Source organism: Crocodylus porosus, unplaced genomic scaffold, assembly GCF_001723895.1.
Source record: "Crocodylus porosus isolate Cpor-Errol unplaced genomic scaffold, CroPor_comp1, whole genome shotgun sequence".
NCBI lineage: Eukaryota > Metazoa > Chordata > Crocodylia > Crocodylidae > Crocodylus > Crocodylus porosus.
Window position 1 is genome coordinate 29,213,093 of NW_017728951.1, and position 21,338 is coordinate 29,234,430.

At 41.3% G+C, this 21,338-nt stretch overlaps 1 protein-coding gene across 1 annotated transcript in view; it reads left to right on the top strand.

Annotated features, from left to right (window-relative positions):
- The window catches only part of BTAF1 (B-TFIID TATA-box binding protein associated factor 1), a 95,977-nt gene that overhangs the window by 33,414 nt on the left and 41,225 nt on the right, over window positions 1–21,338 (top strand). Inside the window, exons 8-19 of the mRNA XM_019555514.1 lie at window positions 6,320–6,409; window positions 8,483–8,578; window positions 8,666–8,842; window positions 9,808–9,948; window positions 10,089–10,213; window positions 12,941–13,061; window positions 13,267–13,371; window positions 13,613–13,762; window positions 15,965–16,107; window positions 16,254–16,428; window positions 16,977–17,180; window positions 19,980–20,406. Of these exons, the coding sequence (XP_019411059.1) occupies window positions 6,320–6,409; window positions 8,483–8,578; window positions 8,666–8,842; window positions 9,808–9,948; window positions 10,089–10,213; window positions 12,941–13,061; window positions 13,267–13,371; window positions 13,613–13,762; window positions 15,965–16,107; window positions 16,254–16,428; window positions 16,977–17,180; window positions 19,980–20,406 (1,954 nt within the window). The remainder of the gene's footprint in view (window positions 1–6,319; window positions 6,410–8,482; window positions 8,579–8,665; window positions 8,843–9,807; window positions 9,949–10,088; window positions 10,214–12,940; window positions 13,062–13,266; window positions 13,372–13,612; window positions 13,763–15,964; window positions 16,108–16,253; window positions 16,429–16,976; window positions 17,181–19,979; window positions 20,407–21,338) is intronic.

Sequence of the window (21,338 nt, forward strand, 5' to 3'; positions counted from 1 at the left end):
ACAGTTTCCCACTTCAAAGGGAAAAATCCAGGTTTTTCTCCAGGAAATGGAAAATCCAGATCCCTGTTTAATAATTTAAGAAACCATGAGGTTGGATACAAATACAACAAAGCGGATAAGTGCCACCTTGTGTTTGAGCAGGAGTGCAGCTCAGTGCCTCTGGAGGGTTCAGTGCCCTCCATCAGAGCTTTGTAGCCCATGGGAACCTCCTTTTCCACTCCCTGCACAATTTCCTCGTGCTACAGCTGCATCCTGTTGGCCTTCACATGCTTATAATGGCTGCTTGCCTCGCAGGTAGTCAGGGCAGTGCAGCCCATGGGCAGTGCAGCCCATGGGCAGTCTGAGGAGCTGGATGGGATGTAGAGGGGCTGGTGTGGCTAAGACAGAGTTGCAGGGTTCAGAGGGAGAGGTGGCAGGTGAAGGTCTGTGCAATGGAAGGTTTGTTTATGGGTCTGGGTCTTGCTGTTTGGGGGTCACTTTTGGGTGGTGTAGGTGCTAGATCCCCCCAGAGAGCAGCCCTGGATGAGTCTCCCTCCCCAGTAGGTTGGGCTAGGTGATAGTTCCCTGGGTTAGTTTGGTAATGACTGACTGTAAGTAAAACCCAAACAGTTAATGGGCAGTGGTTAAGGTTTTCTATAAGGCTGTATGTTTATCCCTTTTTCCCTTCTAATAAACCCAGTTTTAGTTGAATGCCATGTATGAATGGGAAAGTTTGTTCATTTTAGAATACAGAGTTAAAACTTATTTTTCCAGGTTTCTGGGTGGGTCTCATTAGATTTAGAAAGTTGGTCTTAAACCCCTAAATTTGAAACCTGCCCTTGCCATTGCTGTTTGGGCCTGGCAGAAGGGTTATATTTTATATCATGTAAAACATGTCAGTAAAAATGTTTTTCGGTTAACCAAAAAAAAAAAAAATCTTTGAGTTTTGACAACTCTGGTTGTATTTGATAGCTCCAACCTGATCTATCCTTCATTAATTTGTTTAATCCCTTTGTGAACCTGGCTGTACTGTTGGTCTCTACCACCTCCTATGCAGTGAGTTACACAAATTAATTATGCACTGTTTGGAGGGAAAAAAATAGAAGTATGAACTTCTTCCTTGTTTTAAATCCATCTCCGGCTAATTTCGGTGGGTGTCATCTTGTTCTTGTATTCTGGTACTTTTGTGATTTAACGATTCCCTATTCACTTTATCTACAACTTCCAGAATTTTATAAATGCCTGTCATATTAGGTTACACCCAAGGGTACTCAGAGAGCTGGCAAGCATCATAGCTCAGCCCCTGGCACAGATCTTTGAGAGCTCTTGGTGCTCTGGTGAAGTGCCCAATGATTGGAAGAAGGCCAATGTCATGCCTATCTTTAAGAAAGGGAGGAAAGTAGGTCTAGCAAACTACAGGCCCAACAGCCTGACCTTTATTCTGGGGAAGGTCTTGGAAAAGATTATCAAAGAGGCCATTCTTAACAGACTTGCTGAAGGCAATATCCTGAGGGATACCCAGCAATCTCATTTCCTTTTATGGCCAGGTGACATCGCCTGGACAAGGGGGAAGAGATCGACGTTGTATACCTTGACTTTAAAAAAGCCTTTTATCTGGTATCCCACGGTCACCTTTTGACTAAACTGGCTAACTGCGGCATCAACCTCACCACGATCTGCTGGCTGGGGAATTGGCTCTGCGGTAGGACCCAGAGGGTGGTGGTCGATGGGAGCCAATAGTCTTGGTGCACTGTGACCAGTGGGGTCCCACAAGGCTCTGTCCTAGGGCCTATACTATTTAACATGTTCACCAATGATGTGTCAGAAGTAGACTGGCCAAGTTTGCCGACAACAACAAACTCTGAGGTAAAGCATCCACACCTGAGGACAGGAGGGTGAGCCAGGTGGATCTTGACAGGCTCATAAAATGGGCGGATGAGAACCTAATGGTGTTCAACACTGAAAAATGCAAGGTTCTCCACCTTGGGAGGAAAAACCTGCAGTATGCTTATAGGCTCAGCAGTGCTAAGTTGGTTAGCATTACAGATGAAAGGGGCTTGGGGTTCATGATTGACTACAAGATGAACATGAGCCTTCAATGTGATGCTGTGGTTAGTAAAGCTAGCAAAACACTGGCTTGCATCCATAGATGCTTCTCAAGCAAATCCCGGGACGTCATTCTCCTGTTGTACTTGGCCTTGGTGAGGCTGCAGCTGGAATACTGTGTCCAGTTTTGGACTCTGCAATTCAAAAAGGATGTGGAGAAGCTTGAGAGGGGGCAGAGGAGAGCTACACGCATGATCAGAGGTCAGGAAAACAGACTTTATGATGAAAGGCTGAGTTCCAGGCTGAAGAGTCCCATGGCTAAGCGCAGGCTCAGGAGTGATTTGGTGGCCACCTACAAATTTATCGGGGTACTTATCAGGATCTGGGGGAATGTCTGTTCACCAGAGCACCCCAAGGAATGACGAGATCAAACGGTCACAAACTCTGCTGCGACTGATTCAAGCCGGACATAAGAAAGAACTTCTTCACTATCTGAGCCCCCAAGGTTTGAATTAGGCTGCCACTGGAGGCAATTCAAGCACCCACTTTGAACGCTTTCAAGACGCATTTGGATGTTTATCTTGCTGGGATCCTATGATCCCTGCTGACTTCCTGCCCTGGGGCAAGGGGGCTGGACTCAGTGATCCTCCAGGGTCTCTTTCAGCCCAAATGTCTATGAAATATGAAATTTCCGCTCCTCCCACCCCTTTCTTGCTCTTCTATTTTCCAAGCTGAAGAGTTGTAGTACAGCAGCTGCACTATAGCCTTGATCATTTTGCTCTTCTAGGTACCTCTTCTAGTTATACTACGTGGTGGTGTTTTGGTTTGCTTGTTTTAAATGTGAGCAGCAGAACTGTATATAGTATTCAAGATATGCATGCACCATGTAACCTCTTATGTCAGAAAATGTTTAGGTTGCACTGTGTCCAGATTGACTTCTCTATTATCTTTGCTCTCAAGTACAGCTCGTTAATTTTGTAATCTTGTTGGAAAACTGATATATAGTTACAGCTGGAGTAAGTTGCTTTTTTGAGGCATTTGTGTTTCCATTGGTTTCATCGTCTTTTGCGGGAACAATAAAAGCCATCATGGTAATACTTAGAGTACTATCTTGTTGAGCAGGACTCTTATTTTCTGTTATGTTTGTCTCAATTTCTATCTTTTATCACCCCTGCAACCCATTAAATTCCTGCATCACAGTTCAGCCTGGTCAGATACAACTATGAGCAGTAAGACTCCCCCATTAAATTGGCTGGAATCTGAACTATATGGACAAATAAGATTTTCATATAGTTATAGTATATAGTTTCTGGCTAATGGAAGGGTGGAGGCAGGACCTAGCATCGATGATACTTTAGTTGTGATGGAATTAAGTATAGTGCTACTTGTTCAGATGAATGCATGTGTTTTTATCTGTTCTTTGTAAATGGTTCTAAAAATGAATTCAGTTTTTGACCACATGCAAGGCAGCTACAAACCTTCTGTCTTTTATCCCTCCAACTTCTGTGAAACCTTCTACTTCCTGATTTTAACCTGTTCCATCAGGTGTCAGAAAGAACAGAAATAAATGCATTCTCATCCAATATCACTATCCTAATGGAAAGTTGGAATAGAAACCACAAACTCCTTGGAGTTTCCATACTGCATATTCCATACTGCATAACCCTGGGGGCACTGGGTATGTTTATACTTTTGTAGAGTTCCTGGGAGCATTGGTAAGAAGCATATTAAGCTTAAATCTAAGACTTCTTCATGTATACCAAGCCCAGGAAGGAGGTAGTACAGCTGCCATGAGCATGTTCTCTACCACCATTCAAAAGATATGTCTCAGGTCTGCTGCTTGAGAGGTGACATCAGGATGCTCATGGTGGCTTTGCTTCCTCATTTCCAGGTTTGGCATTTGTGTAGCAGGAACAGGTTTGTATTGTGTGTGCTTCTTGGCAGAGCTCTTGGGAGCATTGCAGGAGTGATATAAACATGTTCTCAACTCATGCCAGGTTTCTTGCTGATTCCAATCTCTGAAGAGCATTAGGCATTTTACTACTTACTCAACACTCTGGCACGTTACATAACGAAACTGGACAGGAAATTTTGTGCCATTTCTTGTAAGGTTGCTTGTGAATTGGCCCACGATCACATCATGGATCATAATATAGAGATGAGGCAATCGGTTTGTCACCGCTTTCTGAGCAACCCTGGATTTCTTCCTCTATTTGAAGTGCCAGTACTTATTTTAGTTTTGGGAAGGTATTTCTCTAGTTGTGGGTATTGAGTCATCTGTTTTAGACAAATTTCAGAGGGAGCACCCAATGTTAAGTTAACTTGATAATTTTATGTCAGAGATGCTTGGCCCACAGAGCCACGCCATCTGCTCTGTAGGGATTCCTCATATGTCTGAAAATGTGATGGTGGGGCACTGGTAGCAGCAATTGCTGCTCCCCTGCCATCAACCCTGTGAGCCAGATTGTGCTCTGTTAGCTTAGTGTGCAGAGGTGGCCCAGGGCCTGGTCCAGGCATACAGGGGCTGGCTGAAGACAGCATGGGTCCCAGCGTGGATGGATGCAATGCAGGGTCCTGATCTAGTTGGGAGCATGGGGCCAAGGAAGGTGGTCCTGGTCCTTGTGGCCCTATCTGGTCTGCAGACTGGCCACATGCCACATCTGGTGTGCTGCAGCAAAAGGTTGAGCACCCACCACAGAGATATGGGATAACTTGTGAAAGCCACTAGACCCACCTTAAATGTCTTTGCTCATCAGAATTGGGCATCCCATGAGGTACGGGAAAAATCACTTCTTACTTTCTTGTTCCTTTTGTGGTAGGGACTTAACTCTGGCTTGTAAAAGGTTGTTTGGAATAACCTGGCTCTGGTCCAGTGCAGCCTGGGTGGCTTTCCTTACACCAAGGCCAGGTAAATAGGAGGTGCACCCACATCAGTGCTGCTTCTGTCAGTCCCTTGTACCCCAAGGCCAGGTATCCGCAAGCTGCGTCTGTGTTGCTGCCACTTCTCAATTCTTCCCTCCCTTCTGACTGTGGTACATGTGCAGGTGGAAGCTGCGCAGCTCCCCACTGGCTGAAAGTTGTGCACTGGCCAGAGCCTAGGAGGGTGTCAGCAGGGAGTGAAGTGGGGAGAGTTGCAGCTATGTGAATGCAGCTTGCAGATACCTGATCCCAGTATAGGTCTTCACTGGCTGGAAGCTATATCTGCAATGTAGCTGGGGACTAATGGGCTGGGAGAAGTGGTGGCAAAGTCACCTGTTGCTGACATGTCACAACACCCAGCCCGTGTTAGTCTGGAGCCAGGAAAAGTACAAAACTGAAGATACACCTGGTGGCTGCCCAGCCCTAGCATGGGCATAGGTAAAGCCCTCCAGTTTTGCAGGCCAAATGTTACCAATCCGTGTGTTATAATGTTGCCATATTTTCTGTAATTTCACCCTTCTATCATCACTGCAGAGGTTGCAGCTGTGATTTGGTGTTGTGTGTTATTTTCAAGACTTGGATTATTTTAGTTTTGGTGGTTATGTTGAAAACTCACTGGTTTGCCTTTATTTTTAGTTGTCATTAATAAAGTCACTGCCTGTATTTCTTAGTACTTGGAAATTGAATGAGAAGGCTTAGTCTGCTGAGAGATTCTAAATCTAAATTGCCACTGGTTTTTTGTTTTTTTTTTGGTTGCGGAGAGAAAATCAATCTTGTATTAGTAAGAAGATAGGAGTCACTCTTAGTTATGTTGTTTGAAAATAAACAGAATTACGGGTAAGTAACTAATTTTGAGGTTCCTTAGTGCTTTCTATTGCCCACCCTTAATACAGGTAGAAAGATTTCGTCTACCATATGGTTAAAGATTTTGTTCTAAGTATCCATTCAGTATAAGGAAAAACATTTTGGTATAAGAAAACTTGTTGAAATACCTTTCTCTAAGAGTACTCTCCCATTCCTGTGATGTAGAAGTGTTTATGTTTGTCTTAATGTCTTCCTCTATTATCAAACTTTGCAGAAATGCTGCAGGCTTGTCTCCAGTTACTCCTGCCCATATGTAGTTTGTGCATATGTACAAACCTTACCTTAAAATAACACCACGTCTGCAGCATTCAAAATCTTTGTACTCGAAAAGAAAAAAAAAAAATCAGATTTTTAACTACCTTCTGATGGATTGATTTGCTGTAATTTAATTTAATTGACATCATAGTATTTGTGTAAATTTCTGTTCCTAATGATTTAGGAACTAACTTTTTTTTTTTTTTTTTTTTTTTTCCCTCCCCCATCCCTCCCCCCTTTCACTTTTTTTTTTTAGGTTCGGCATGGTGCAGGCACTGGGCTGAGGGAAATACTTAAAGCACATGGGAAAAGTGGTGGTAAAATAGGAGACAGTACATTAGAAGAGGTAAAATATAAGTGTATGGCAGATGTTAACCAGCTTCTTGACATGAAAATTAAGCAATGGAATGAAACTAACCGATATTTAAACGTGAGAGGGAGAAAAGGTATCTTTTGTAAACTGCAGAACTTCTCTTCCCTTCTCTTGGCAATACTGAAAATCTATTTACTGGCATTTTTAGGACTGTGGGAGGGTGTTCAAGGTGTAAGGTGCTAATTGCTTAATTGAATGATAAAAAAATATAATTGAAATGATTAAAATGATCCAGCATGGGGCAGTCCCAGAGTCCAGGACACAGCTGTCACCTACCCAAGTGGGCTGGGCCAAAACCAGTCCCTGGAATCTGGACCATCACCTGACACCCAGAGGCAGATCTGAGGCTGGGGAGCCCAATCCTGGGAACCCTGTGGAGTGGGGGTGGAGACAAGCGCAGCTCCCAGCTGTGTCTCATAACCTTTTCAGCAAAGTGTTCTGAGTTACAAGGTTATCCCAGACCAAACAGAAGTTCACTGTTGCTTCCAGTGGGGAGGGAAATCTAACTGGGGCTGGGAGCCTGGGACCAGGTTCCCATAGCAGTGGCTGGGGTGCTCTACCAGTGCTGGCTGTTTTCAGAATGGGAGGGGGGGAAAGGCAGTGGAGGGAGCTCATTTTTGGGGCTCCCCAGTTGGTGCTGAAGAGTGGGGTGGTTGAATTGAAGCTCCTGCACCTCAGGTGGGGGGAGCTCCAGTACTCTTGCCCCATCTTCCAGGGGTGACTGAAAATCCCCCAAGCTGAACTCCCTCTGTTCCCTTTCTCTCCTCCCATTCTGAAAACAGCAACAGGCTGGAGGTAGCACAGATGCAAGTTACAGAAGATGCTACATTTTGAAACATCTGTCTGAGATCTCATGCTGTGCGGGGTGTCAGACTTTTACCTGGTCAGCCGTTTTTTAAGCTGTCTGCAGCTGTGCCTTTGTGTTTGGTCACAGCTATAGACTCTTTTCTGTGGCCAGATTGGGCAAAAACAATCACATCTGTCTGCACCCTGGGATGGTTAAAAACTGTGCATGCCACCCCACTGGGGTTTTGACAGTAAGCTGATTGTTGGCTCAGGCCAGAGACCTGACTGGGGTCGGTTCCAGACCCTGGTTTGGTCCCCAGCCCCAACTGACAATCAGCTGATTGTGTATACCCAACTTTTGATTTATTCCTGATCCCAGGCTCCCCCTGCTCTGGCAATGTTTAGGTTCGGGGATTAGAGTCCAAAACATGCATCCTGCCATTAGTAAATTTGGAGGTGGGGTTTGCCTATATAGCTAGCCCCTCCCATATATTATCTGTATGATCTTGTATGCTGCTGCCAGACTTTCGCATAAAGATGTGACGGAATCTGACCAGTCATCCCAACAATCATGCCTTCTGCCATACCATTAAAAATAAATTACTTTTGGGCATCAAGTTATGACACAAAGTAGAAGCAACAAAAAGCAACTGAGAGCTGGTATTCTAAATTTTGTTTTTAACTACATCTTTACAGGTTTTTAAAATAAAATTAAATAAATTTGTAGGTAGAATCTCTAGGCCACAGGTGTCAAGCACATATGTGGTATGGCAGGAAGCGCAATTGTTGGGATCTCTGGTAAGATCCAAACACAGGTTCAAGTGAATGTCTGTCAGCAGCATGAGTGATCAAATTGTATGAGATAATTTGTGGAGGGGCTAGACAGGCAAGCTCCAACCTAGAACCAGGATCCAAGATTGCTCCTTATATCCATTGCTTTTATTGGAAGCACAGTAACTTATCTTCTGTGACATGCATCATACTTTTGTTTGTGTGCGCAGGAGAACCTCTGCATAGATTACAGGTAGAGCTAACTGCCTGTACAGAATTATTGAATGCTGAGTACTTTGAATCTCCCTACAATATGTGAATTTCATTGTCAACTGTTTAGATTTTTTTTTTTTAATCCAGTCATAATAAATATTTAAATTGTACGTTACCCGCTATGAATTTACATTAAAAATTGAGTAGTATTTTTATGAATGAATGTAATCTGTTTAACTTTTTCTCTTTCATTTTTTTAAATTATTTATTGAACAGATGGCTCAACAACATCAGGAGTGGTTGGAAGACTTGGTTATTAGACTTCTTTGCGTCTTTGCATTAGACAGGTTTGGAGACTTTGTTTCAGATGAAGTAAGTGTCAAAACGTAGACTGCTAAATCTATTTCCATGGTAAACTTCATACAGAAATATCTGTGTTGATCATTTGCTATATCCTAGGTTGTAGCACCAGTACGCGAGACCTGTGCTCAGACTTTGGGAGTGGTATTGAAGCATATGAATGAGACTGGAGTTCATAAAACCGTGGATGTTCTTCTGAAGTTGCTCACGCAGGAGCAGTGGGAAGTTAGACACGGTGGCCTTCTAGGAATAAAATATGCTTTGGCAGTCCGTCAGGTAATCATTTATTTTGGGGCTTTTTTCCTGTTCAAAGTCAGTATAGTTAAGACTGCACAGAAGATGAAGGTGTGGTTGTAGGACAGAGAAGCATGCTCTAGCTGGCATGGAAAGCAGTTGTACTGAAGACATAGTGACACACTGCCTGAACACACTGGGCATGTTCTTGGATTGTTAGTCCACTCTGAAGCCCATGCTGCCATGCCTTCTGTACTATTGCTACTTGTAGCAGCTAAATTAAAGCAATTATAGGCATGCTTACCTGAGCTATAATTGCACTTGTTTTTGCTGTGTAGACATTTCAGCACTACAAGATCTTTACAAGGTGGTATGTGAACTTGCCTTGTAGAAACCTATGTCTAAGATATGTGACCTATTAAATACATTTTGGTGGTGGAATCTCTAGGACCATGAAGCCCCATAACTTACTGCCCATTGACCTAATCCCATGTGTGGACCCCAAGGGTGTGTGCTGCCTGTTGGTTCTGGTTCCCGGGTGGGCCTGGGCAGGTTCGATATATGGATGGAGGGAGGGGGTGTCAGGTCATGGGCCTGATCCAGCCTGTGGACTGGCTCCATGCCACTTATCCAGCCTGCGACGCCAGATGAGTTTGACTCTCCTGTTCCAGACTTACTCTCTCTTTTTACCTTTCATAAAGCAGAACTGAGAATTTTTAGCACTCCAGAATAGTGGAGGTAGTAAGGAGTAATTGTAGAAAAACATGAGGAATGGCAGACTTTGCTATGAGCAAAATCAAATGCAGGTAAGATTAACTCCTTTTATAAGGAGTTAATGTCATCTTTTTCCAGGAGTGGTAGCTCCTTTTTAAATTTAGACTATTCCTAGGTCTGCCTTCCTCTTGTTTACACAACCAAATTGGTTAAAAAAAATAGACATTGAGAAGGTGGTCAATTTTGAATGCTTCCGTATTTTTTGTCTAAAATATTTTATTTTCTTTTTGCAGGATTTGATAAATAGCTTATTGCCTAAAGTTTTGCCTGCAATAATTGACGGTCTCCAAGACTTAGATGATGATGTCCGAGCTGTTGCTGCAGCATCCTTGGTACCAGTAGTAGAAAGCCTTGTTCACCTTCAGTCACAAAAGGTAAATGGGATGTGGGTTTTGTCAGCATTTTTTACTATGGATCTGAATAGAAGAGCAACATTGATAGTGTGGTGCACGCTTTCTAATTGTGTGACTTTATTTTTACTTGTAAATTCTGCCCCTTTGCTTATTCTCCTTAGGTGCCTTTTATTCTTAATACATTATGGGATGCTCTTCTGGAGTTGGATGATCTAACAGCTTCCACAAACAGTATCATGACACTTCTCTCCTCCCTTCTAACTTATCCTGAAGTCCGAAAATGCAGGTAATTTCATAGATTTCATAGACATTTGGGCTAGAAGGGACCCCAGAGGATCACTGAGTCTAGCCCCCTGCCCCAGGGGCAGGAAGTCGGCAGGTATCATAGGATCCTAGCAAGATAAGCATCCAAATGTGTCTTGAAGGCATTCAAAGTAGGTGTAACCTCAAAATGTATTGTCTATGTAAGATGGGTTTTAAAGCTTGAAAAGATACTACTTGTGAAACTGCAGTTCTGCAGTAGAATTCGTAATCATGCCGTCTTAATGTTGATCAAACCTGCTGGCTCTAACGGGAGAATTAAAGACATGTATGGACTGCTACTGGGTGGTCTAACTGGCAGCCTCTGGGACACAGGCCCATGAGGGGTTAAGTTGTGACTCCTGGCTGCTGCTCCCTGTGTTGCTGCTGGGGGTTCTGGGCTCTCCTTTCTTTCTCCAGCTTTTGCTGCCTGCCCCTGCCCTAGGTTGCAGGGCAGCGTGACATGGGGAGTAGAACTGAGTCCAGATGTGCACAAGACATCTCTGGGCAGTGTATGTGGGAGAAACTGTGTAATGGCAGATTTAATTTTCATTATATTTTAGGGGTTAAAATATAAAATGTAAAGTAGTAGGGATATGTGGGCAGCTAGTAAATCTGGAAGGGGGTGTGCAGTAAGAAAAAGTTTGGGAACCTCTGGCCTAGGGCATGGGCTGGTAGCCTTTTGTAAGCTGCTGACTAGGACCACGTAGAGTAGGCCAGGTGACTTTAGCTGTGCATCCAGAGCAAAAGGTTTTCCTGCACCTGTGCTGGGGCTAGGCGGTAGGCAGTGCCATTGCTTCTCCCAGATTCCCCACCCATCCTTGCGCTCACCAGATGGAATGTGAGCACAGCTTCTAGCCAGTAGAGAACTGAGCTGCAGCTGGACTGCTGAAAGCTGCATTTGCATTACTGCCACTGCTTCTCCCCGCCCCCTGGCTGCAGCGCAACTACAGCTGGAAGCAGCCCAGCCCTGGTACAGTTCCTTGTTGGCTGGAAGTTCTGCCTGAGCTGCTGCTCAGGGGGAGCAGGAGCAATGCAGGCACAGCTTCCAGCCTTCTGGCTACAGTTCAGCTCTTTGCTCAACCTTAGCACAGGCATGGGCAGAGGCAAAGTTCTCTGGTTCTGCAGAACAGATCCAGAAGCTCCGTGGGCTGGATTTGGCATGCTGGTTGTAAGCTGCTGACCCTCGGCCCAAAGGATATTGGTAAATGTACCCCTTTCTCCCCAGTCCTTCTGTCTTTTTTTTTGCCTGCTTGATTAAATGTTGTTACAACTGTAGCTGTTGCAAAAAGAAAGGGTCAAACATAAGAAAAAAATGTCTCATCATTCCCACTCGTGATGCTTCATGTCATTTGGCAGAACAGTAACAATCAACTTTTTTCATCTACTAGAGAACAGTTTAGTGGTAAAGACTGACTGCTTTTAAGAGAAGCTTGTCTGTGGAAAAAATGTAATTAGTGAAAGGATCAACTGTGGGTATTTTGGGAAATTAAATTGAATATAATTTCTACAAAAACAATCCTCTCTGCTTCTACCGTCTACATTTCTAGCCCTTCTTGTCTTGGTTTGCTGTCTCCCTCCTTTTTCAGCATTTTCTTTCTCCATTTCTGTTTCTTTCCATCCCACAACCACATGTGCCTGCTTTTCATTCACAGAACCAAAAAATGACATGTAAAATTGTGGTTACTGCCTATTAAAGCATTAGTGAAATGTTTCAAATTAATCAGAGCTTTATTAATAAAGTTTTGGTTTTTTTTTTTAATTTGAAGTGGAAGCTTTTCTTTATGTGACTTCATCACAGTAATTTACTGTTTCCTTTTAAAAGGTTAAATTCATAATAGCCAAGGAATCCAGTAATTTTTGACAGTGGGAAAATTAAGAAAAAATCTTCCTGGGGGCTTTCACTGGAGACTATCTAGTATTCTTCTAAAGGAAACAAAACTTTAAATTATGGAATGACTTCTTTAAAAGTCAATGTATCTTTTTGTCAAAAATTCATATAGAGATGGTTGTCATAATTTATATGTTGAGATAAGTAGCCCCTTTGCAAATGTTATCCTTGTTCCTGACCTGTACTATTATTCATAACACTTATTTTCCAATAATTAAGGCCAGTGCTGAATCTCAAACTCCAAGTTAAGGCTGCAACTGTCATTAACACCGCCCATTATGCCATATATTGGTGATTAGATCAGTTGATATTTAAGAACTCTTATTTTGTTTGGGAATTCATATAGCTAAGTAATAGTTTCAGGTTCTACTCCTAACTTCACAAAAATTAAAACACAGAGGCTGACTTTTACAGTGATGTTTGCTTATTTCTGGGTAAATGATTAGAGATGGAGCGAGCATACTTGTGTTGAAGGAGCCAGAGCAACCACCCATATAAATACAATAGGACCTCACTATTTATTAACTGGCAAATTTAGTTTATGCAAATTGAACACATGGTATTTTAAAACCAAGCAAAGGTGCAACTCAAAATAAACTGCTAAAAACCAACAAGAAGGGACAACAGTTTATTTTGAGTTGCACCTTTGCTTGGTTTTAAAATACCATGTGTTCAATTTGCATAAACTAAATTTGCCAGTTAATAAATAGTGAGGTCCTATTGTATTTATATGGGTGGTTGCTCTGGCTCCTTCAGGTACAATTGACTGACTTGTGTGTGTATCTTTTTCCCTGCTGCCTCTGTGTCCATGCTATTTACCAGTATCCAGCAGTCGCTTACAGTTTTGGTCCCACGTGTATGGCCATTCTTGCATCACACCATATCATCTGTTCGAAAGGCAGCATTGGAAACTTTATTCACACTATTATCCACCCAAGACCAGGTAAGAACTTGCAGTACCACTTAACTGTTAACATGTAGATGTAAGTGATGATTTGCGAGTCCGTTTAGGACTCAAATACTTACAGAAAATGTTTGTAGCTTATTTCTGCTATAATATTCCATAATAGAAGAACCTAAAATAATGTATGTTTAAACTACATCATATGTTGAAGTTTTCTCATACTCCATTGCATGCCTGTCTTCAGAGTTCTTCAACCTGGCTGACTCCAATTCTGCAAGATATGTTGAGACACATTTTTCAGTTCTGTATTTTGGAAAGCAACCAAGAGATTCTTGACCTTATTCATAAGGTATTTATTTTTTAATGTATTACCATGCTATGTTTGTTAAAACTTACCATCTATACCCATGCTCTGTTGTAGCTGTATGACCTGCTTAAGCTTGCTGTTTTGTAATTTACTTTATGTTGCTGCAGGAGCACAGTACCTGCCAGATTTCTTAGATATTAAAGATCATTTTTGTCAAAAAATTAGATAAATAACACAATATATCTCTTCTTTATACTAATATGTGCATTTTCCCCCCTTCCAGGTGTGGCTGGAACTGTTAAACAAAGCACCGATACAATATTTGGTAGCAGCTGCTTGCCCCTGGATGGGAGCTTGGCTCTGCTTAATGATGCAACCTTCTCACTTACCTATTGATTTAAATATGTTGTTAGAAGTAAAAGCAAGATCAAAGGTAAAAGGAGATATGTTTGCAAAAACATTTTTTGTGGAATCAAATAAATTGATCATTATTATGGTGCTGTGACACATAATAGTAACTGGCCTCTCGCAAAAAGGAGGAGAAATGCTGTTATCACCACACACCTGTGGTACAGACTTTGAAGCTGTTGGAACTAATGGATACCCATAGCAGTCCACAGAGAAGGCAAAAGCTATTATTTATATATTGAGTTGTTCATGGGAGTGAAATTTCTACTTACAATGGTGTATTTCTTCATTAGTTTTTTTTGACCAGTGCCTGAATGGCAAAATCTGATCCCATACAAAGCACTTAAAATGGCAGCTGTTTTGGGGGATATTTTGAATCTAAAAATATGGATATTAGTCTACTTTTTTTCATTGCTAGATAAGAGATAACTGACATCTGTCAAATTATGTAATAGGCTTTTATTTAAAACCTTCATTTACTCCATGAATAGATTGCATATAATGCAGGGTAGGCAAAATGTGGCCTGCAGGCTGAATTCAAAGGATTTTGTCTAGCCCACAGTGGCTCCTTTTGTCCCACCTGGCCCAGGTGCAAGGGACAGCTCAGGTTGTGGAGCCAGATGTTATTTCCCAGCAGCCACAGCACAGCTCCTTCCAGCTACCAGTGCTGGACCCAGCCCTGCTGCCCAGGCACCCTGGCCCGTCCACCCTGTATCCATTGCTGGGGGCAGGACCCATGCAGGCATGGTGTTTCACCATGCATTTGGAATAGGGCTGCGAACTGGGAGGGAGCTGTGTCTTGAAGCAAGACAGGCAGGCAGGGCCAAGGAGACCTTGTGGTCTTAGGGCAGTGACCATATGAAGCTGAGGCTGGGGCAGAACTGCAGTCAGCCTCCCTGCACACGTTTGCCCATGGAACCTGCACCCATCACAAGGGCATGTGGGCAATGGATTGTGGCTCTGCCCTCTGACCCTTGGTTGCCCATACCATTCCCAAACACTGCTCTCTTCCATCCTGGAGCCCCTTCCTACATAGGGAGTTTCAGCGAGTTGTGAGGGGGGATGTACTGACCTAGCCTGTGACAGCTCAGCAAAACTCTCTATGTAGCCCACAGGCCCAAATAATTGCCCACCTCTGATATAGTGGCAGTATTTCACTCTAAACCATTTAATACATATGCTGCTTGGTTACAAAACTTATCAAAGCGCATCAGCGCATAAAACAGTGTTTCTCAACCTTTTAAGTAGCAAGTACCCCCTAACTTATTAAAATTTTAATAAGTACCCCAACACTCAATTTTCCAGGGGATTTTATATTTACAGACTAATGCGTGCCATCTGTGAAACTGTATGTTGATAGAAGGGCTGTGTATATAAGGCCGTGATATGACAGATGTCTGATCTGGTCCCTACCTTTTTGTACCAGGGGTGCACAACTCAAGTATGTACCTGGGCTAGGGGTGATGTAGGCCAAAGCTAGGAGGACTGAACCCAGTGCCACGCAAAGCGCAGCAAACCAAATTATTACTGGACAGTTTAAAGCATCGCACAGTATGCAGCGCAACAAATTTTTTGCCATGGTTTTGAGAGGAAAAGAGGGTGAGAGAGAGTGTTGTGGTATGCGTGTATCCTCTGCATGTCTCGCATACCCCCAGAGGTACACATACCACAGGTTGAGAAACTATGGCAAATAGTTCAATTTTCTTGCCAGTAAATGTACTTTATTGGTGGATATTACTTGTGAACCTTCTGTAGTTTTTAATAAGCTCCTAGTTTTGTTTTGCCATGCTTTTGTCTTACCAGCATTAGCTATAGTATTATTTCCTCAAATTCTTTTTTTGCAGAATTGAGTCAGTTTTAACAGGATTACTTTTCTTGCTGAGAAGATCATAAGGTGTTTCTTTCTGTTTTGTTCTGATGACATATTCAGACAGAGGGTCTTAATCCAAACAACCAGACCAATACACAGCAGGGGCACAGTGCCAGACTCTAGGTTACAGTATGACCAATAAATCTTTTCAGAAGTCTGTGTTCAAAGTGATACAAGATTAGAGATTTATTTACAATCCAGTCAATGTAGGAATGCAAGAAATACCAAACCAGAACAATCTAATTAGGAAATATGCATTCATATTTTCTGTACTTGTCTTAAATGCATTTAAACTTGGTAATTGCAATGGACATGGTCATTTTTATTACTAAATAAACATCTGTGTATATTTCCTAGGAAAAAACAGGTGGCAAGCTACGTCAAAATCAAACCCAGACCAAGGAAGTGATACAGGAGTATATTGCTGGTGCAGACAGTATTACAGAAGATTCTGTAACCAGGGATTATGTTGTTATGCGAGCACGGATGATGGCAGCAAAGTCAGTTGACTGAAAATACAAAAACAGTTTAAAGTGGCTTATTATTTTTTAAATCTATGCAAATTCTAAATACAGCAATATTTTGCTGAAATTTAACTTGTATGAATTGCAATAATGATTTTTTTTTTTTTTTTTTTTTGGTTAAGATTGTTAGGAGCACTTTGCTGTTGTATTTGTGAGCCAAGCGTAAATACCATTACTCAAGAAGTAAAGCCAGCTGAATCACTATCCCAGTTACTGCTTTTCCATTTGAATTCCAAGTCTGCCTTGCAACGGATTAGTGTTGCTTTAGTCATCTGTGAGTGGGCTGCCTTACAAAAGGTAGGACATTCTTTTTAGAAAAATGTCAATGGTTTGCCAGGCTAATCTAAAAAGTTTCTGTCATCTGCTACTCAAATAATTTGTAAGAAAAAAACAATAGAAAAGCCAAAACAGTATTTACAGTTACTAAATGAGGAAATGTGACAATGGAACAGAATAACTAAAGTATTTTAATTGCTAAAGACAACTGTCAGAGCTGTGGTTCAACAACTTTATTACAAGTTCTATTTTTAGTTCATCTATTCCAGAGGAACGCTTTCTTTTTAAGTTAAACATTTCCTACATAACTACATAATCTCTTAATTTGTTTTGATTGTTTCATAAGTCATCTTCCATGTAAAATCCAGTGAGGGGTAGAGTTTACTGAGTATTAACTTTTGTAAAGAATTAATTATTGCTGCTTTTGCCTGCCTCAATTTTCAGCACGTTCACCTACATCAGAGCCGTTTAAAATTTTCCATAATCTCTAGTTCTTTTGTTTCTTAACTTTAACTGAGCCAAAGCAACAAGTACGTACACTTAAATACAAATTTCATGTTTTGTTTTAGGAATGTAAAACTATTGTCTTTTCTGTGCACCCTCGCTTACTTGAAGTCCTCTCTGAGCACCTGTATTATGATGAAATTGCTGTTCCTTTTACCCGAATGCAAAATGAATGTAAACAGTTCATTTCATCACTAGCTGATGCACATATTGACATTGGGAACAGAGTAAACTGCAGTGTATTTACGATAGATCAAGCTAATGAGCTGGTGAGTATTTGAATTGATAGGTAGCTCCTAGTCTTAATTTGAAATATGTGTGACACTGTATATTTTCAATATTTTTATCTTTCAAAAGTTGTACATGTATTGTGGTCTTTACTACATTACCTGTTTCTCTGGCATATATATGAAACAGACATTTACTCTGTCCTGTGAACTAGAAAGGACAAACCAAAGGATCTACCTGCATAATACTTTTTTCTGTTTAAAGTATTTCATTTGTTAAAATTATATAATTACCACTATAAAAGTAACTATCAAAATCCATTTAGATAAATTTCTTGAAATCATTGTATGAGATTTGATTTACTTGAAAGCTAGTGTTGCTAAAACTTATATTACATACAAATAAGACTTTATGGGGAAGGATGTTTAACTTGTCTGGTTCCATTTTTATTAGTACTTTTATAAAATGATTAAGAAGCCTGCATTTAAGAAATTTGCACAGCAGTGTTGTGCAGAAATAGAAAATACCCCTGCTGCCAAAGATTCACTATTAATACTTATCAGACAGCTTGATTTATTGCTTTAACTTTGGCTGTACTGAGACAGCATATTATTGATGCATTTTTAATTGGTGTAGTGCAATATAAGTCAAATGCCTTACAAAAACTGTAAGTATATTACAGCCTAATCAAACTGTTTTACCTGGGTCATCTGGCTTGCCCTTTTGGAGTACTGGCTGTGACTATCAACACTCTTAAGCTTTGTTATTTGTGCCAGGGAGTGATGCCCTCAAACACAGCCTGCTGTACACGGGCTACGTCTTGAACCAAAAACGGAACAGTTTTTACTAACTAACATTGCTGTGTGGCCATTTCTGATTCGGGGAGAGCCTGCATGAAGCAGTGCCAGGTGTCAAATGCTCTGCACTGTAGACCAGGTGTTCTAACTGGCGGGTCTCATAAAAAGTTAGCATGTGGCCTATGGTCTCCTGTCTAGTCCTCACTTCCCCTTCCCTCATTGCTCCTGCCGTGGCAGCTGGGTGGATTGTTTAGGCTCCTCCTCCAGCTTCTACTCTTCTACTTGCCCCCATTCTGGGATGCAGCAGTTCAGTGGGCAGGGCTGGGGTGCCCAAGCTGCATGTGTAGTACAGTAACTTTGTTGCGTGCATGGTAGGGGAGGGAGCTAGGTTGCTCACGTTGTGGGAGTGGTGCTACCCACACTGAGGCAGGCACATGGCCAGAACAGGAGGATGTTAAACATGTGGTTAGAAGAGCTGCTTTTGCTGCAGGGAAAGGGTAGACTTCACACATGGTGAGGGAGAGTTTGGGGGCAGAGCCACTGGCAACTCATGTGGGCCCTGCTGTCCAGAAGTTGGATAGCTCTTGAGTAGACCTGTCCTTCCAGTCCTCTGAAATTTCAACTGGTATGCCAAGGTTTATCAAAAATTAACAGAAGCAGAACAGAAATCTGCTTAGCCAATTTTTTATCATTTTTGGTACAAATTATCTGGGTCTGTTAACATTTATTTCTAATATGTCATCTGAGTATATAATCCTTTTTTTTTTCTTTTCCAAAACTCAGAACAGACTTGTTATAAATGCAGCAAAAGCTCAGTTTAGTATGGGGCTTATAATATTTGTAGGATTTCCTTTTTATAATAATCTTAGCACTGCCAACCATAGATTTCTTCTTCCTCCCTTATGTACTTAAGCTTCCTTCATCAGCATTCCACTTCTTATGGCAGTCTGTAACATCTTTCTTCATTGTTTACCATTTTATGTTAGTATTTTTTGTTTGTCCTATTGTGTTTTTCACTGCAGAACATGCATGGCCAAAATTGGCCCCCAACTGAACAGGAAATCAAGGTTCCTTAGCAGGTTGTTCCTGGCTGGACCCAGGGTAGCATAGATCAAGGAAATTCAAAGTTCTCAGCTAGATTTAGTGACTTCTTACAGGATTTTGCTGCAAAGCTGACAGGAATTGGGTAGGTACTGAAGAGTACAGTGGAGTTGCATCATACGCGCATTTAACTTACGCAAATTCAACTATATGCACTTGGCCAAAAAAAAAAGAAGAAAAATAACAATTTAAATAGTGCAGGTGATTCCGTCCACCATTCCACTCAATGAGCGTATGCCCCAGAGTGAGCGTGAGATGGGAGACGTGAATCTGCTGTTCCCTCAGTCATTCTCAGTTCCTGCGTGCCTCTCACAGTGTGAGCATCTCGCTGCGCTTAGTGTAATTCTAGCGTTTAATTAATTTTGACTATTCATGATTTTTGCCTCACACGCTGACCTTAGAACCTAACCCCTGCGTAAGATGCAACTCCGCTGTACTTTGTTAGGCTTTGGAGTTGGAAAGAATCCTTTTGGTACTGTCCCTGTCCCCGAGGTGGATGAAGAGGGAGGTGAGAGGTTCTGTCAGTAAGACTGTTGAAAAGCAAGGGAAAAGGTTCATGTGGGATTGAGTACACAGAAGTGGAATGATAGACGATTTAATGGGAAGTACCTGGACAGAGGGAAGTTAAACTGGTGGTGAGATAAGCACAAAACAAAGCTCTCAAAACATGAAATCTATCAGATGGAAGAAAACAGTTGAGTGCACAGTGGGAAATCATTGTGGTATTACAAATATAGGCCTGAAAATGTCATGGGGGAAGAAGGGGTCAGATTAAACTACTTGATACATTCAGCCCAAATTCACAAGTGGTTTGGGAATATTTGAAGCCATTTTTTGTTGGTGTAAATTTGCTCTTTAAGAGATTTCCAGAATTATTCTAACTGCAGCTTTTAAGTGATCTGCTTTGCTGTAAGTAATTTGCTTTAACTTTTTTTAAACTAGGTTACTGCTGTTTTCAGTGAAGTTACATCTCCCTTTACTTTGAATAGTAAAGTTTTACAACAGTTAGACAGCAAACGACAACAAGTCCAAATGACTGTTACAGAAACAAATCAGGAATGGCAAGTGTTACATTTGCGAGTCCATACTTTCACTGCCTGTGCTGTTGTGAGCTTGCAACAATTGCCAGAAAAACTAAATCCTGTTATAAAACCTTTGATGGAAGCTGTCAAAAAAGAAGAAAATACACTGGTACAAAACTATGCAGCTCTATGTATAGCCAAGTTACTTCAGCAGTGTACACCAAGATCTCCCTGCCCCAATTCAAAGATTATAAAAAACCTCTGCAGCTCACTTTGTGTGGACCCACATCTTACACCTTTAGCAGCATGTCCTGCACAACCTCAAAGCAGCCAGGAAAATTCTAAAGGTAAACCATGTCTATGTGTTGGCTCTGAAAATAATCGTCTAGCTGTACTATAGAAATACGTAAGTACAGATGTTGGCATGAATCTTCTACTTCAGTGGTGCATGTTTTTTATATTTAAATGTTTGAGAAATTAGCAATTAGTAAAGATTGTGTGCAGTTCTACATCTATTCATGCCTATGAACAGAGTAATTTTGAGGATTTTTTAAAATTAATGTTTTGAAAGGTTTTGTCTGATTGCTCTTAAAATGCAGTAAATAGTACTCCTGTGGTGTGGTTTTACATTGACATGCTCTGTAGTACTAATGATCTGCAGAAATAAGTACTGTTTTTAGTGTTCAACTAAAAAATATTATTGCTATATTTTGGTACAGTTTTACCTGACACTGGTGTGGCATAGGGTAATTCTGCAGCCCTAATCATAAGATGGCAGTGTAAAAAAATGTTACAGAACAAACACAGACCCTACAAAACTGGCCTTGAAATGGATGTTCAGTTACCATTGCTTAGAAATAGATCCATGTGAATATTAAAATTTATCTTCAAATGTAATCTGCTATGATAGTTAACTTGTACATTTGTTCCTTTTGCAGTATTAGAATACAAGGTGTTCTAGGCAATTCCAGGGAACATGTTATACATATACTTTTTATTTGATCGAACTTAAAATTAGGGCTAAGTGGTATTTTAATATTGCTTTTACTATTTAATAGATATAATTTTGCACCCTAAATTTTAAAGTAAATAATGAGACGGGTGCAGCATAAAACTTAAATAATATATGAGACTTTAAAAAAAAATGAAGGAAAAAAAGAAAAAAAGTCTTAAATTATGACAGACACTTGCTTGTTTCTAGTGTTTCTCACTGTGAACCAGTAAATTGAGCACTCATTTGGGAACCAGGAGGACATGGGTAACATGATCTGGTATCCCA